The 17,621-nt window shown below is 37.1% G+C and overlaps 1 protein-coding gene across 1 annotated transcript; it reads right to left on the bottom strand.

Moving 5' to 3' along the window:
• Positions 1–13,711: 13,711 nt before the first annotated feature.
• On the bottom strand, positions 13,712–16,552 carry LOC110939735. Its single transcript, XM_022181311.2, has 2 exons — positions 16,354–16,552; positions 13,712–14,144 (listed from the first exon to the last, which is right to left on the bottom strand). The coding sequence occupies exons 1-2, from the start codon at positions 16,531–16,533 to the stop codon at positions 13,812–13,814; spliced, it is 513 nt and encodes a 170-aa protein (XP_022037003.1). The 5' UTR covers positions 16,534–16,552; the 3' UTR covers positions 13,712–13,811.
• Between the last annotated feature and the right edge of the window lie 1,069 nt (positions 16,553–17,621).

Raw genomic sequence — 17,621 nt, 5'->3', positions numbered from 1 at the left:
CTGCCTCCACCTTAGCGGGATCCACCTGGATACCACGCTCACTTACAACGTGACCTAAAAATTGAACCTCTCGTAGCCAGAATTCACATTTCGAGAATTTGGCGTAGAGTTTCTCACGCTGTAGTAATTCGAGAATGCAACGGAGGTGCTTCTCGTGGTCGGCTTGGTTCTTGGAATATATAAGGATATCGTCGATGAAGACTATGACAAATTTGTCCAAATACGGCTTGCAAACGCGATTCATGAGATCCATGAACGCAGCCGGTGCATTTGTGAGCCCAAAAGGCATCACTAGGAACTCGTAATGACCATAGCGAGTCCTAAATGCTGTCTTATGTACATCCTCATCTCTGACCCTTAGCTGATGATAGCCCGACCTCAAGTCGATCTTCGAGAAATAGCTTGCTCCTTGCAGCTGATCGAATAGATCATCGATCCTCGGCAAAGGATATCTATTCTTTATGGTAACTTTATTTAGCTCTCGATAGTCGATGCACAATCGCATCGATCCGTCCTTCTTCTTTACAAATAGGACTGGTGCCCCCCAGGGAGATGAACTAGGTCTGATAAAACCCTTCGCCAGCAGTTCATCCAACTGGGTCCTCAGTTCTTTCATTTCCGTTGGAGCTAGCCTGTAAGGTGCTCTTGCTATCGGAGCTGCTCCAGGAATGATGTCTATTCTGAACTCCACTTGTCTATCTGGTGGCAAACCAGGTAGTTCTTCAGGAAAAACCTCGGGATATTCAGAAATGACAGGAAGATCCTCGATCTTCGGCTTAGGTTCTTCAATTATCACTTGAGCCATGTAAATTACACAGCCTCTGTTCAAACATCTAGAAGCTTTGAGCATCGACATATCTTCGGGCAGTCCATACTGCGTGTCTCCTCGAATGGTAAGCGATTCACCACTCGGAGTCTTTAGCACTATGTGCCTCTTGCCGCAAATGATTTGGGCCTGATTACGGGATAACCAGTCCATGCCTAGAACAATGTCGAAACCCGCTAGTCAGAAAGGAAGTAGAGATAGAGGAAAAGAATGGTTCTTAATGGACATTTCACATCCTTCTAGAACAGTGGAGACGGTTTCTATCGTGCCGTCTGCTAACTCTACCTCGTATTTCATATCTAGGGTTTTGATCGGCATGTTCAATAGTTTACAAAACTTTTGGTCTACAAAGGATTTATCGGCGCCAGAATCGAATAGTACTCTTGCAAATATATTATTTACGAGAAAAGTACCTGTAAGCACATTGTCGTCCTGAACCGCCTCCTTTGCATCCATGCGAAAGACTCTCGCATTTGACTTCTTGGTCTCCTCCGCCTTCCTGGCATTCTTAGGGCAGTTGCTCTTGATATGCCCCTTTTCATTGCAACCGAAGCAGGTTGCGTCCTTGATTTTCTTACAATCCACCGTCTTATGATCCTTGGACTTGCATAGTCCAAAGGAGGAAGTCTTTGGTTGTGACTGTGAATTCGATGCAAACCTGCACTTCCCAGAGTGAGGTTTCTTGCAGATTTTGCAGTTGGGCCTTTCACCAGCTTGCCCATCTTTCTTCGCATCCGACCCTCTTTTGCCTTCACCGTTTCCACGGTGCTTCTTCCCTGATCTTCGTGAGGTATCATCCTCACGTTTTCTCTTCTCAGCCTCCTTGCTCCTTAGTGTCCTCAGACGGACAACGTCTAAGGTGAGAGACAAGGAGAGGTCAGTAACTGACCTGAAGGTCGTCGGCCGGGAGGCCTTTACACTCGCCTTTATCGCAGGCTCCAAGCCCCCAATGAAACGGGCAATTCTTCGGGGTTCTGGTGTCACAATGTATGGGACCAGGCGAGACATCGTATTGAAGCTCGTCAAATATGCCTGGCAGTCCAGGTTCGTCATTACCAGTGACACAAAGTCAGCCTCGATCTTCTCAACCTCATGCTGAGGGCAGTAGTTTTCCTTAATGAGAGCAATAAATTCCTCCCATGTCATCTTGTACAAAGCAGACTTACCCGATGCCTGCACCAACGCTCTCCACCACGCCAGGGCCTCGCCCTTAAATGACTGGGACACATACTTCACCACATCCCTCTCTGCACACCCGCTGATGTCCACAATAGTGTCCATCTCATCTAGCCAGGTGATACAATCAACAGCACCTTTCTCCCCTGTAAATTCCCGGGGCTTACAAGATACAAAGTATTTGTAGGTGCAACCCTTAGCACTGGATGCATCAGTATATTCTCTATCGCGATGAACGCTGTTCTCAGTGGACGAGTGTTTGTCGTCATCTTTCTTGGGTTGAGAGGGTGGTTTGGAGTGTGTCTTTGGTTTAGAGGGTGGTTTTGATACGGTTCTGCCTTGGGACTCAGTATATTGACGATCAAGAGCTGCCTGAACAGCATTGTCAATCAGAGCCTTTAGCTGTGCGCCTGTCAGATGCACTGGCGCATTGTCGTAGTCATCATCATTAGTATGGCTATTCTCTCCATTGGGATCCGCCATTGTAACTTGAATCTGTTACAGAAGATATCAAAATTTTATTTAGAAGTTTATTATATAATTGTCTTTCATGACAATTTGTCAACCATGGTAACAGAGACCATATTTGGTTAACTTATTACTCATTAAATCTTAGGATTTGAATATATCCTATTTTAGCTATATCAATAACATTGGCGGCATAAAGCCTAATCACGAGGATGTTTTATACTATTAGCCGAGATTTCAGAGAATCAAAGGCATAGAGATTTGAACCGTAGTTCTTTTATCTCTTTCTGACAGGGAGTCATAGACCACCACTGCCTTTTGTCTTTATAAGACAATTATTACGGCCCATAGGCACTACATCACTAATGGATGTTTTAAATAAGGTTGGCCCGTAGGCACTACATCACTAATGGATGTTTTAATAAGTGATCATCTCTACTGATGATTTAACCCATGATTTATAAATCATTTAGTTGGGTTTTGGAATCCTTAAAGGATTATTGTATAAGAATGACGTGCGTGACTTTAACGAATCACATCTGCCATGATTGTTAACATGCTTGCAGCGGTTAACAGGGAATCTGAATCTTTTAATTAAGTCCTACCATCTTGGCCGGATCTTAAGAGACACCAGGCTAGGTTTCACTCGTAAGATTCTTTATTTTGGCAGATCAATATAAAAGGAATGGTTTTGATTTATTTCATACATAGTAAAACAAAACTCACAACATACATTCCATATTCTCAAATACAATTACATATTGCCCTAAACGGGTCTTTCAAATAGTACATACCTCCATAGAGGTTTTAAAATAAGTGACAAGTCCACGCAGGGACTAACATAAGATAAGTGTCCATGTAAGGACTAAAAGATAAGTCCACGTAGGGACTGAAATACGATAAGTGTCCACGCAGGGACTTATTTCAAAATAGAAATTACATTAGTACAACTATTAAGGGCTAATGGTCACGTTTCTTCTTTTTGCCCTTTAGTAGGTTCGCCAAGCCTTTGAGAAATCCTCGGTGGCTTTTCTTCTCTTCCTCGAACTCTCTCTCCACACGATCTAGTCGATGGAGTATTTCTTCCTATTCAGGAGGAGAAAATCGTGGTTGTGGCGCGTGTTGCGGAGCTGGGGGTCTGGGAGGTATTGGATACCCATGAGCTGAGTAGTCCGGTGGTCCCATGTTCCCATGAGCTCCGTCAGGGTAGCGTGCATTATATCTAGCCGACACCACATATGGGTCGCGCTCATAATTGTAGTTGTATTGTGCTTGTGACGGTTCGAACGGGTTGTAAGCCGTTGGACCCGTGTAAGCAGGTATGGGTTGGTCATACCCAAATGGTGGCGAATTTGCTGCAGCTGGTGCGGAGTTCGCCTCCTGTATAGGACTTGAAGGTCCTTCTTCTTGTAGTGGCGGATAGTGGCTACTACTAGAGTGTCGAGGGGTGCTGAAGTGGATACCCCCTCCTCCTCGTGTGGACATACGAGCATTTGTCCTCCTACGCCTTGGCGGATCAGGCATTACTGGTTGCGCCGGTGGCGGAGGTGGTGGCGTCACTGCCTCAAAGCGTGAATCCTCAGAGGGATCCTGTGGATGTCGCGGTTGTTGTGATGTCTGGTGAGGTGGTGTGTAGTACCACTCATGTCGGTCAAACAACGCTTGGAAACTGTCTAGTCCCTGATAGGGTGTGCCATGGAAGGATGACCCATCAGAGACTTCTATCGGATGCGTGGGCGTACCACGAGCAGGTTCTGTTGGATCAGTATCTTCGTCCATATGATCCTCAGAGAAATGATCTTGCGGCCCTAATGGAATAAAGCCTGAAGGTTCCTGTATGTAGTCAGCCGGATTAAACTGACCTATGTAGTATGGAGTAGGGTTGTCGTAATTTCGGTGTGATACCGAACGTTGTAGAGGTATGAAGGAAAGTTGTGGGTTGTTGGGATCATTCTCTGAGTTTGGCCCGAAAGAGTGCCGGTACGATGGCGTCGAGCTGTGTGAGGTGGAATGCCTCGCAGGTTCATACAGATCTCTTCGTCGTTGTGGTTCTTCGCTCCTTGTCATTGAAGGAGGTCTTGTACCTGACGGTCCAGCTTCGTGGTCGTGATGTGTCACGACATCTCCTCTGCCTCATCTTCCCCTTCCTCTTCCTCGGAATATAACAGGTGGCATTTTCCTGCTCCAAAACTTATTAAAAATCGAATTGAAAATAAAGACAAAAAGGAGTATTAATCCGAATTTGTCCTAAGTTATTGTCTAGACTCAAGTATGTGCAATTGTGTCATTGAGATTAAACACAATAGGGTAGTGTTTAATTCACTCAACGTTGGCTCTGATACCAACCTGTCACACCCCGAATTTTCCACGTGTATCACCGGTGGGCCCGGTGGGGGATTACCGTGACGATGTTGGCAACAATATAGTCAAACCACACAATTATATAAATGCACAGCGGAAGCTTTAAAGATAAATATATACTTCAACCTCTGGTTGTAATATCAAATGTATTACAGAAGTCGAATATATCCACAGCGGATCAAAATAACAAATATTGTTCATTCAGATACGGCATCGAGTTTGCGAGACTATTCGTGATGCTTAGGAAGCTAATACCAGCCAATTTCGTATAGTACCTGCACTTAATCTTTTTGGGGAAAATACGTCAGTTTACACTGGTAAATACATTCAACTGACACATTTGAAAATGTTTATTAAAATTGATTTGAATGCACAAGGCACAAACTCTTTTATAACTTGGGAAAATTATTAAAATCTTGTGAACGTTTTACATGTTCTTTTATGCGTTCAGTAGCCCGGGTCGTGCCGGGTTAAAGATTTTAGACACACCACATTGCGTAAAACCGTAGTATAAAAACCAACGGCTACGTCTTTTAATTTAATGTCGACAATATATACCGGGTGTACGCCTACACCGGGATGTCGATGGTCGTGGCCATTTCGTAAAATGATGCCAAGGATATCCGGGACAACAGTCATTAAACCCCCCAAAGCCTTTTAAGAAACAAAACTGTTTAAATGAGCCGATCATATTATTTAATTAACCACCTAAGCGATGGAAAAATATAATGCTCAATCAAGCGGTATTAACATACCGTAACCCAAGCCCGTATAGGGGAAATAAGTTAAAGTATTTACCTTTGCAAGTATATTTCCTTAATTTGATTAAATCACCGATAGCTTTTACTGGGCTCCTAATCTGGAACGAAGGTTTTAATTAACCTCTTAGAATCCTAACGAGTCTTTATAATGGCCGTAGCCTAGACCGGTTGGTTCCGATATGTGAATACGGTTTAATCGCGCGAAAAGGCGAAGACCGAGAATGGAGTGTGATTCTGCCCCAAACAAGTTCAGAGACTTGTTTTATAAGGGTTTATGGTTCACACTTCTGGATTTTGGGGTTCAAATAATATAATTTGACCCGTATCGGCTAAATTATGAAAACTAGTTTCATAAGGCGAACCGTGCGCGCAATAGGCGAAACGGTTTACCATGGGAGTCTTACGCTTATTTCCTAAGTCAATATGCCTTAAAGAGGTTGTGGCATCAGTAGGATACCTTCCGTGATGCCCGTAACGAGTTTAAGTTAATATTATGCCCCGTAGGGGCTTCTCGGTCATTTTAAAGACTTTTAAAGAGCTTTTCGAGTTCTACAGGAAATCTGGGTTTCCCGAACAGTTTAAAAAGTCTGAAATACTTTATTTATTATTTAAAATCAGTAGCAACTGGAATCGGGTCAAAAGACCTTGTAGAACTCAAGTTTTGGCCGAAAAGGGCATATTCGGTATTTACCGAACCGTAGCCATAACCGCAGGTTATGAGCGAGGTAAAAATTATTAAAAATCTTTAAAATTCCCAAAATATTATTTTAATACAGTGGGTAAAAGTTTTGGTGACGAAATCTTGGTTTAGATAGGCGTTATGCTAATTGCGCCGTTTATTACAAAAGTTTACTTTAATTGCGCTATTTAGCATAACTCTCATTCTAGACCTCGGATGGACGTGAAACTTTAAGGACATGCTTATAATTTAATAAGCAAGGTTCTGGTCCGTTCACGTGTCCGAAATACTCGTTTTATTTTCAAAATGGCGTTACGGTCAACTTTTAGGCGATTAACGGAAATGTGCAAAAGACTCGGATAACTCATGAACCGATCACAGAGGTTTATTCCATCATGTAACCTGGTCCTAAGAGAGTCCTAAGGCATATCTATACCTCACTAAAACGGGTCAGAACTGAAGTCAAAGCAAAAGTCAAACTTTTGCGACATTCGGCTCCGAACCGGGTCAATATAGCAAACGGTCGATTCAAACGAGCGCAAACAAGTTTATATGCTTAATATCATGTTTTATGAACATTAAAACAGGTTTCATAACGTACACATTACAGATTATGTACAAAACGGCAAAATGACTTTCTGTTGACTTTTTAAGTGCGCGTTTGACTCGATATTTGACATAGTTAGAGTGGTGATCAGAGGGAACCCTTTTAGAGGTTTATTACCCACATAGATACCAACTCAAAACTACTTTTGATCCGACAATTCACTGGACCATTTGTGAATTATCGTTATGACAACCGTTAGTTACGACGGTTGAGTTTATAAGCTAAATCTATGGAAATATAAGACCAAAATGGATTTGAACGACTTACAGAAGTTGTATCTTGCTTAGAGAGCAGAGAGGAATGCTTGAGAGCTTAGAATGATCAGTAGATGAGTTGTTTGAGGTGTGGTGAACATATGCTCACAATGTGGCTATTTATAGTGTTCAAAAGGCCTTTAGATCATCACAACTCATTCTACAACTGAGTATGGATGATGGGCAGGTGTCCCTAAGTGTTATGGGTCGAGTATGGGGTGCCCATGCCTCATTTATTGGCGTTTTGATCGTTCACAAGCTCAAAAGGCAAGAAACTACAAACATTCTGCATCTGGGCGTCTAATGCGGCCCGCATGGGAGTTCCATGCATGTTTAATGCGGGTCGCCTGAGATTCAAATATCAGGCGCGTATCTTAGGTGGCTCGCGGCCCGCCTCAACTTAACCCAATCCCTTACGCGGGTCGCGAGAGGTTAAAATTCCAGGTTTTTTAAATCTTTTGTAATGATTATCAGAATCTGGTAATTAATAACGAAATCTTTCGTAATGATTTACCTGACCTTTCGGGTTTGAAGGGGTAACTTTGCGGTTTGGCCCTCGGTTAATTACAACTAAGGACCTCGTGTTATTTGCCCGCGTTATTAAATCCCCGGTTTGTTTATTAATTATTCAGAAAGCCTTAACTTTCATTATTGACGCTTTTAACCCTTCTCCTACGAATTTGGTCGTAACTTTCTTGTTTCATAACGAAACTTCGCGAAATTTATATATTACATTCTAGTGAGTGTATAATACCGTTACAAAGCCTTGGGAACGTTAAAGGGCCACTCAGAGGTATAATTAAACATGTTGACACAGTTAACCCCTGTAGCTTGTAATCTCTCACTTTCTTCCGCGTTTCGCTTCCGTACGATCCATGATTTATTCGTTTGAAGGTATAAGCACCATTTAGGGTTACTGTACAGTATATTTACCCTTTGTTGACATTTATAACCCTCGAATTTACATACTTTCAAGGTTTGCCAAAATTAGTCCTTTATTTAATATCAATGCCACGTGTAATCAAATGACACGTGTTAACACATTATTGGACTCAAAAATTCGAGGTGTTACATTATAGAAATAAAAAATAGTATTTGAATCGTAAGTACGTTTTAGACCTTTAACTTAAATTGTTAAATTTCGTTTTTTACAGATATAAAAATTTATATTTTTACAAAATTTCAAGAACTGTTTTTATAAAAAAAATAGGATGTTAAGAGTTCATATCTTTAATAACTTTATATCATACTAAGTTCAGATTTTTAGTTCCTAACTAATCTTATCTATATGAGTCTACTTTTAACTTATAATCCCTAAAAATATGCAACACAATCTACTATGTATCTAGTTAAGTTGGTAAAGAATTATTTTGAAACTAACTAATATTATCTATAACAATATAGTTGACTTATCATTCCTAAAAATCTGCAATACAATTAGTATTTATCTAGTAAAGATTGTAAAATTCAGGAGTATTTTATTTATATTACTTGTTACAAAAAATGTTATAAAATAATTATTTTTTATAAAAACAAAATGTTTTGTTTATAGATAAAGTAAAAAAACTGTTTTACACATGTAAAGTTTCTTTTTTTAACAAAAAAAAAAAATAATTATCAAATGACAAAAAATAAAAGATAAGTTGTTATAGTTGTAAAGTAAGTTTATTTTGTTGGTTAAATGATAAAGATTATAATTTTATTCTTTAAAGTTCATAACTTTTTTTAAATATCCACATGGCTAATTTTTGTTTTTATAAAAAAAAAAAATAAAAAATAGTAATTGATTCGTAAGTATATTTTACACATTTAACTTTAATTGTTAAATTTCGTTTTTATATATATAAAAAATTTATATTTTTATAAAATTTTAAAAACATTTTTTTTATAAAAATTAGGATGTTAAGAGTTTATATCTTTATTAACTTTATATCATAGTAAGTTCAGTTTTTTTAGTTTAGCTTTAAAGTTTATTACTTTACTATTTTTTAATTAAGAAATTCAAATTATTAGATTAATATCCAAGAATAACTGCAATATTTTATAATTTCAGCTTAACTATATCTAACTGCAATATCTATTTATTGCAACTTTAGGATATTAACTTATATAAGTTCATTTGACTTGTAAATTTAGGATACTAACTTTATTTTGAACTTTATTAATATGGTCAATAACTGCATTATATTAACAGCAAAAATAAAGTTCAAATATAAAATAAACTTTATTCATACGTCTAGATCAAATATAACAACTGAAAATGAAAAAAAACCATAAAAACACTTGATAGATTTCATGTTAGACTGCATGAAATCTGTTTCGCTTCTGATTTGACACTCGAGATATTTTTAATCGGGTTTTCTGGTTTGTGCTTGAATCGACAGTATCTTCTAATTTCTCTTCTTTGTTATTATCCTCAGAATCGTCTAAATTAATAACCTCACTTCATTTTCATTCAGAGAGTCTTTTGGGTCTCTTCCTTTGAGTCTCAAACTTCTGATCCTTAAAAAGGATAAATATTGAATACAAAAGTTAAAAAGAATTAAATAAACCTTAAATTGACCTCCTCACTAAATTCACGTTGAAGATTAGACTTGTATGAACTAAACATTGCACCATAAGAAATGATATTAACACTTTTATCACCATCATCTTGCAATAAAACACGCATATAATAACATAACGAACATGTTAATATGAAAGATATAAGCAAAAATAATACTTAAAAACCAGCAAAATCAATACCTTAGAAGCTTGTTCGACAACTGGGTTGTTTAAATTGACATGTTCATCATGCAACTGAATCTGAAAAATCAAATAAGTTAATATTCACATAAAAGTAAATAAAAGAAAACAGTTATTCACTGCTGCGATATAACAGAACTGACCTTAGAATTTTCAATCTCGCATGCTTGGTTTTTCGCAACAATTGAATTCAGAAATAGATCCATTTTTTTAACATTGTTTAACAATAAATATAGGGGTGTCCTGCTATGTATTTATAGTAGTAACTATAGAAATGCATTAGGGTTTAATTTTAGATTTGACACCCCTTTATTTAGGAAGTTTTTTGTGGTTAGTTTTAGGTTTTTATAAGATATATCTAAGTATAGATATTAGGCAGTTTTAATAAAATAAAATGTGACACGTAATATCTTCATTTTATGTTACCGTACTTTTAATTCTTTTTGTTTTTGTTTGCATAGATGGAGCCCATCTTTGTAGATTAGCCGCATTAGATCACATGTATTAATTACTTGTACATTAAAGCATTATCGACTTGTACCTTTTAACCTGTGCGTCGATATTGAACAAGACAACTACCGAAACGTTGACAAAAATGTGTATATCGTCATGCTATCTTTGGATTTTTTTAAACAATATAGTTTATAAGATATGCCAAGAATACGTAAAAAAATTATAAGTTTGTTGTGAATGAGTGAATTGTAACTAATTATCTATAATTTTGTTAAAACCTCAGGGATTTAAGTGTAATAAGTTTAGTGGCTAAAAAATAAATAGTGTTTAAAAGACTAAACTACCCTCATTTTAGGGATCTTTCTATAAATAAAAGGAGGGAAAAATTTTTATTTTTTAGGTATCTTAAAATACCTCTCTAATGCATTATAATATAATAATATAATATAATATAGATATACCCAAGAAAATAACAGCCGCCTTTTTCTCCAATAATGTTATATGCGGACTCTCTTCAACAATATAATATCTTCCCACTTTGAGATGGATTCCAAAGTGAATATTATATTTCCCCTTACCTCGATTAGGTTTTTATGTTACATACATAACATTATTTTAAAATAGTTTCAAAAGGCCCCAACATTCATAATATCACAAAATCAGCTGCTGTTGGGCCTTAAGCCCTTATCGCCCCCCACAATAATATCATATGCAGTCCTTTTTTATAAATAGCCAATAATAATATATAACAACTTTCGTCTGATGGGTATCTTAGTAGTACAAAAGAAAATAGCAGCGAATTTCCTTTGGTCACCAGCGGTCTACTCTACTTAACTGGTTGATTATTTACTTTATTACTTGTTTTCGCTTCATTTGCACCAGGACCTGCCAAAAAATACAAAATAATATAATATAATACTAAACTAAATAAAAACATATAAAGCTTATATAAAAATTATACACTTTACACGGGACAAATATGTGTATTTTACCACACATTAGAAACTATCGTTTAGTGTCTAGTTAGTAAAGTCTAGAGTCATAAAATTTGAAAAATACAAAAAAATAGAAAATTTAAAAATTTAAAAATCCAAAAACAATTGAAAAATCAGAAAATGTTCTTGTTTTAGATGTTTGCAAAAATGAATAGAGAAAATGATAGTAAAGTCGAGCATATTTGGGTTTCAAATAATAATAATATGAGAATAAAGTTAAACTCGTGTCTAGCTTGAGATATGTGAATAGGCTCAACCTGGTTTTTAGGTTCCTTTGATATTAAAAATTCCTTAATTGTTGGTCTACTAGTGGGTTTTCATCTAGGAAAAGTAGATAGCCGAAACCGCCAATAATAGTGTAAGAAATGTTGTTATAAGCTTAAATTGTTAGAATTTTTTATCAAAAGAAAAAAATAGAATAAATGAGCTAGATTGAAAAACGAGGCCTATGTAATATTCGTTAGGGATGGTGACTCTGACTTAGATTGCCTCATGTCACACCCTGATATTTCCCAGTGGGCCCGGATAGGGTACATGACTAGATTAATATCAAATACACAAATAATAGAGCGGAAGTCTAAAATACTAACCTTATAATTAAACGAAATGAAAAGTAAAATTAAAAAAAAAAATAATTTGGTTAGTAGTAATTTTCTTGGTTTTCAATTTTTTAGTGGTTTTCTGTTGATTGAAAAGAATAGAACAAAGGTTGTTATCTTCCGCTAGTATAAATAGTTGTTATCTTCCGCTGTAATCTTTAAGTCATTTGAATGATTGAAAAGAATAGAACAAAGGTTTAGTTCAAGTCTTGTGTTCTCGAGTATCAATCGGTTAGGTTGGGTTAGTGATGAAACAGTGGTTAACCAGGAGAGGTTAATTCACTGGTCTCGTCAAGTAGGGTTAATCCCTTCTTTCCGAGTATCGGTGGCTTGACCGTGAGCTGGGCTGTCTCCTGCACAAAGAAAACACACCGTGACTCGTAACAAGGAGGAAGGGGTGGGGGGTGCTCCTTGTTACCACTCTCCGGCGTGAGAATCAGTAATTTGCTTGAGAAGCAAAGTGTGTGATAGTAGTAGTTGTGAGAGAGTTGAGAAACGATACCTCAAACCTGGTTTGGGATGGGTATTTATAGCCGAGGAGTGAAGGAGGGTGGTTGAGTTGACAGACTGACGACGCGCCGCCCTTATGCAGGCATGTCGGGCTTGTTGGTTGTGGAGGTGAAGCCACGTCCATTGGCGAAGTATAGAAGGGGCGGGGAGGGGCGCCCGACCCCCCGAACTTTTCGCTTAGTAGTGTTATATATGTAGTTTACGTATAGAAATTTCTGGGTATATACGTTTTCGACCCCCCGGTACTATAGAATTTTTTTGGTAAATACGTTTTCGACCCCCCGATCATTCGGGTCAAGCTTCGCCATTGGCCACGTCCTACTGCGGTGTCAGTCTGTTGCTTACGTATGGGCTGACAGGCGACTGTCATTGGTGCCACTTGCACTGCAGTGTCAGTCCCACTTGCCTTGTGGGCAGGATGCGGTGCCGCGCTGCATCGCTGCCTGTGGTAACCGCTGTTGTTTGCGCATTCCCACTCTGGCAAAGACTGTGGGATGCGGTGCTAAGCCGCATCGCCGCTTATGTTGACTGTTGCTGTTGTCCAGATTCCTTGTCATGACGAAAGTGTTCATAGGATGTGGTGCTAGGCCGCATCGCTATGCGTACACCCGTTTTCATACACAAGGTAAGGAGATATTCATACGATGCAGTGCCAGGCCGCATCGCTTATGCCTATCTTTATTTTCCCATCACTTGACAGATTGGATTCGACAGCTGTGTTCGCGCGTGCCCGCACGGACACAGATAAGTTCTTGCTGGTGAGGGTTTTTGATAAGGGTAATGGTCACTCGCGGTCGTGCTGACGCGAGATCTGGGACCATACCCCTTCAAGTCCCCCCAGTCTAGTGTTGCTCCCTTATGCAAGTTGCATGTGGGAGGAGTACTGGACTATTGTGTCTAGAAGGTAGTTCGTAGTTTGGAGAAGATTCTAGGCCATGTAGATGTCTCCTGCTTCTAGAAAATCAAACTGGGGATCCAGTAGAGTCGTGTGACGTCTCTTACGTACCGGTGAGCAATTTTCCTCTGATGCGAAATTCTCAGCCTAGGGTTTTGATCTGGTAGTATGGTCTACCTTTTTCTGATGTCATCAGGGTTGGGTGCCACATGTTGGTGTGTCGAACCAACTTCTGAGATCGTGACTGAAGATGTCGGTAGGGTTTCGAACCAACCTTTGAGACGGTGACGGAAGATGTCCGTAACAATTAAATACAATCCGAGAAGTTAAAATATCTGTATATAATATTAATTTTAGAACCGGAAAATAGGTCAGTCCCACCTTCAAACAATTAAATTCTGCTTTCATAAACCAAAAGAACATACTAAAAAACAGATAAAATTCTAACACAACATTACTAGTACAAAAACCGGAAACCCAAATCAAAGGATTGGAAGACAGGGACCGGTTCCGCCTTTCATATGCGCATCAGGAACACTCGAGTAGCAATAGAGGCGGTTCGACATTTCCCACCCCCAATCCTCTCTTCTAGATATGCGCAATTTCGGCCAACGGTTAATTCTCACATAGTGTTCTCTGATTGTTCCATCTGCTAAGAAACTAGTGACAATGGAGTAACAGGACTCGTGGCCGCCCCAAACCTGGTCGCTAGAATCTGCCGTTTGGCTGCCATCTGGATGGAAGTAGCGGTGCATTGGCGCATCTTCTGCCCCTGTCCAATATGGGTCCAAATTGCGCCAGTATTCTGGGGCATCCTGCAATTAAATTAAAAAATAAAAATTAAACTTAAACATTGACATGATCACGTGGGAGAACGATATTGGCGAGTCGAGATTAAAGTTGGCAAGATGAGCGGGTCGGGTTACAGGTCAACACAGTCAACACAAATTTAGTACGGGTTAAAACAAGCCAGGTCAGGTCATGACGGATTTGAATTACCAGAAGACGCTTATCTGCTACAATAACATGTATTAAAACCAGATTTGGCGACTTTTAACCTGTTCGACCCATTTAACACGAACCCCCCTTTTATCTATTTTTTGTTTGACCCGTTTGAGAATAAATACTAGAAAACCTAATTGCATGCCTCTCTGAAGTGAAACTCCCAAGCATGATCCCAAAGATCTTCCTTCATGATCCGGTTCTGATGAAGAAAAAGCTTTAGATATCTCTTAACACGATTAAGAAATAACTTTAAACAGTTACCCGTTTGCCATCTTGAATGGACAACGAATAAGCAGACAACCGTGACAATCCCTCAGTTTCAAGAAAGCGGGGTAGATGAGCTTTTCCGGCCCATAGTTCTTCACACTATCAGCAACAAAAACACATAGAAATATGTTTTTTATGCATTATTTTCTACAGATGATGTTTTAACATGATTCAAACAACAAATTATGTTACAACTCCTGCAACATTCAATTTTTCTTGTGTCATACAATAAGAAGCTATATGGACCTTTGAACTTTCATCAGGAGAGTTGAAACATCTAAAACTAAAAAACTTTCAAGAACCTGTCTGGTCCAATAGGCTTTTCTGAAGCAATCCATTTCATCACACAAACCTCATTACATTTCCACGTTTTCATTATTTAATCCTCATAAACGGTTAATTTATTTTAATAACTAATTTAGTATTTAATATTGTATAAATAAATATAGTATAACTAAGAACAAAATATATTATTAATAATATTTAAATATTGAATAATAATGTAAATATTATATAATTAAGGGGAAAAAATAATCAATAGAAAGACAATAATCTAAACATTAGAACTCTTTTAGGGTTGTTGGTAGGTTGATTGGTTTTGGGCTGGCTTGTCTAAATTATTCAATCCGAAGATATATGTATAGGAGAAAGATAAAATGAAAACCCACTTGAGTTTAAAAAAAAACTTCAAGAATCCCTTGTAAAAATCTTACGTAACATTTTTTATAAAAAATAGGGAATGTAACATACATTTGAACATTTTTGTAAAAAAAAAAAACAAAAAGCACCGGGTAGTTTTTTTTTAAATGTTAAAAATTCTATGTTATATAATATACATATCCAAAAAAATGTAACATACAGATTTTGAACATTAAAAAAATAACTAGGCACTTTTTACATTTTTTTATAAAAATATTCAAATATATGTATTTTACCTTCCCTGTTTTTTTTAGAAAAATTAAAAATATTACATAGAGTTTTCTTGAGTTTTTTCAACTTAAAAAAAGAGTTTTCTTCCTATACTTCACCTCTCTCTCTCTCTCTATCTATATATATATATCCCTGTTTTTTTAGAAAAATAAAAATATTACATAGAATTTTCTTGAGTTTTTTCAACTTAAAAAAAGAGTTTTCTTCCTATAAAACACCTCCCTCTCCCTCTATCTATATATATATATATTATTTACAAACGTTTTGTTAGTTTTATAAATACAAATTAAAAAAATTATAAAAATTAAGAGGGAAAAAATAAAAAAAAATACCTTATGTTGGGAAGTCCAAAACAACAAACTTTATACCCTAGAAACCAAGAACCCACCATATATTTAACGAGAGGCCTTTGTCTATGAGAACCACATAGGCGTTACAGACCTTTCGTTGTTGCAGATGGTCTCAATCATATATTAATTATAAAAAAATATATACTCATTATTCTTTATATAGAAAATTAAGAAAACCATCTAATATAGTTGAGGAGGCGTCAATTTTAATTAGTTGATTTTTTTTTAACTTTGTCCAAAGCCATGTTGTGTTATTTGTGATATCTAAGTTCACATGTCAGTCACGCCTTTATAGTTAAAAATTCAAATTAGATATTAGTAATCAATCCTTCATTTGCATCTTCATAATCAAGCCATCAAATGTTGTACACAACTAAAAAGGAAGAGTTCGATATGATCAAGTGAAAAAAAAAAAAAAAAAAAAAAAGAGGCATAATCATCATAACAAAATAATAATCGTGGTCGTGCATACCTTTTTAGACCAAATGATATCACTGGAAGCAACTGAACGCCATCTACGAGAAACACCAAGTGTGGAAGCCAAGCTGCGTGCGTCGAGCCGGCTCAATATCATCAACATGATATCAGAGCCACATACGACTAATGGGTCTTGTAAACTACAAGCACAGGGTCCGGACCCCCCGTGGTCCATAATGGTCCTTTTGCTCGACAAAAAGAAATTAAAAGGTGATGAGTTAAATGATGTGATGGAGGACCCACAATAAATAAGTGATGTGAAACTTGTGGGCTAAGGAAAGAAAGAAGATGAAGCAGGTGATGGTGTGGTGAGAATACGTAAAATATTTGAATGCAGTCGTCATGAAGAAGGAAGAAGTTACTAGACCCTTTGATGTTTTCCCTATTTTGTTGTTTTCTAAAAGTGCTGATTCAGCTGCATGGTTGCTTGGCTTTGCACCGACCTTAATTTTTTTTAATATTTTTGTATATGTATTTTTTACAAGATATCAATGAATATTGAGTTTTTTTTATAAAAAAGAGTGTTGGTGGAAAAATATTTACCAAAATGGTGTTGTAAAAAAAGTATTTACTAAAATAGTGTTTTGTGAAAATTTAATTTTTTATCACTCCCAATCTCATTGGATGACTCAAATTCATTCAATAATTATAAACCTATCTTTCTTTCTTTTTTCTTTTTTTCTTTTTTTTTCATTTTTATAAAACCTACTTTGAAAACAAAAAAAAACTAGTTTTCTTTACCTGCCGCGCGTTGCGGCGGCATTGTACGCGAAATGATAATGTATAGACTACAATCGATCAAACTCGTTTCGAACTAAATTTACGTCAAAACGTATGATAACTCAAATTTATACAGTCAAATCAAAATGTTCTAAATTTGACCTGATGTGTTTTCAAATAAAAGTGACAGAAAACGTAGTCCAACTCAAAACGAACATAGAAAACATTTTATAATTTACCTGACTCGTTTTCTAACAAAAGTTACGTTAAAGCGTAGACGAACTCGAATTTATACCGACACGCCCATAGAAATAAAAACGTAGAAATTAGTTTTAGGGTTAGTTCGAAACTTTGGAAATTTGATGGGGTCAAAGTAATATTTACAAAGTTAGAGGGTTATCTTTGATATTATAGCAAAGTTTGGGGGTAGAATGGTTTACGTATCAAAAGTTTGAGGGTAAATAAGAAGTTAGAAAGTATAAGAGTTTTTTATGAAAAGTTAAAAAGTAGAAGGGTCATTTTTGTAAGGTAGAAAGGTGGTTT

Source organism: Helianthus annuus, chromosome 1 (genome assembly GCF_002127325.2).
Source record: "Helianthus annuus cultivar XRQ/B chromosome 1, HanXRQr2.0-SUNRISE, whole genome shotgun sequence".
In the NCBI taxonomy this organism is placed as follows: domain Eukaryota; kingdom Viridiplantae; phylum Streptophyta; class Magnoliopsida; order Asterales; family Asteraceae; genus Helianthus; species Helianthus annuus.
The sequence above is the reverse complement of the archived record's forward strand: the minus strand, read 5'-3'. Positions and strand labels throughout refer to the sequence as shown.

What these genes read in the sequence shown, in the direction of transcription:
- LOC110939735 (XM_022181311.2), bottom strand. Translation starts at nt 16,533, where the DNA reads ATGGACCACGGGGGGTCCGGACCCTGTGCTTGTAGTTTACAAGACCCA. An exon ending in ATATCATTTGGTCTAAAAAG is followed by an intron (nt 14,145 to 16,353) that starts GTATGCACGACC and finishes ATTTAATTGCAG; the next exon opens with GATGCCCCAGAATACTGGCG.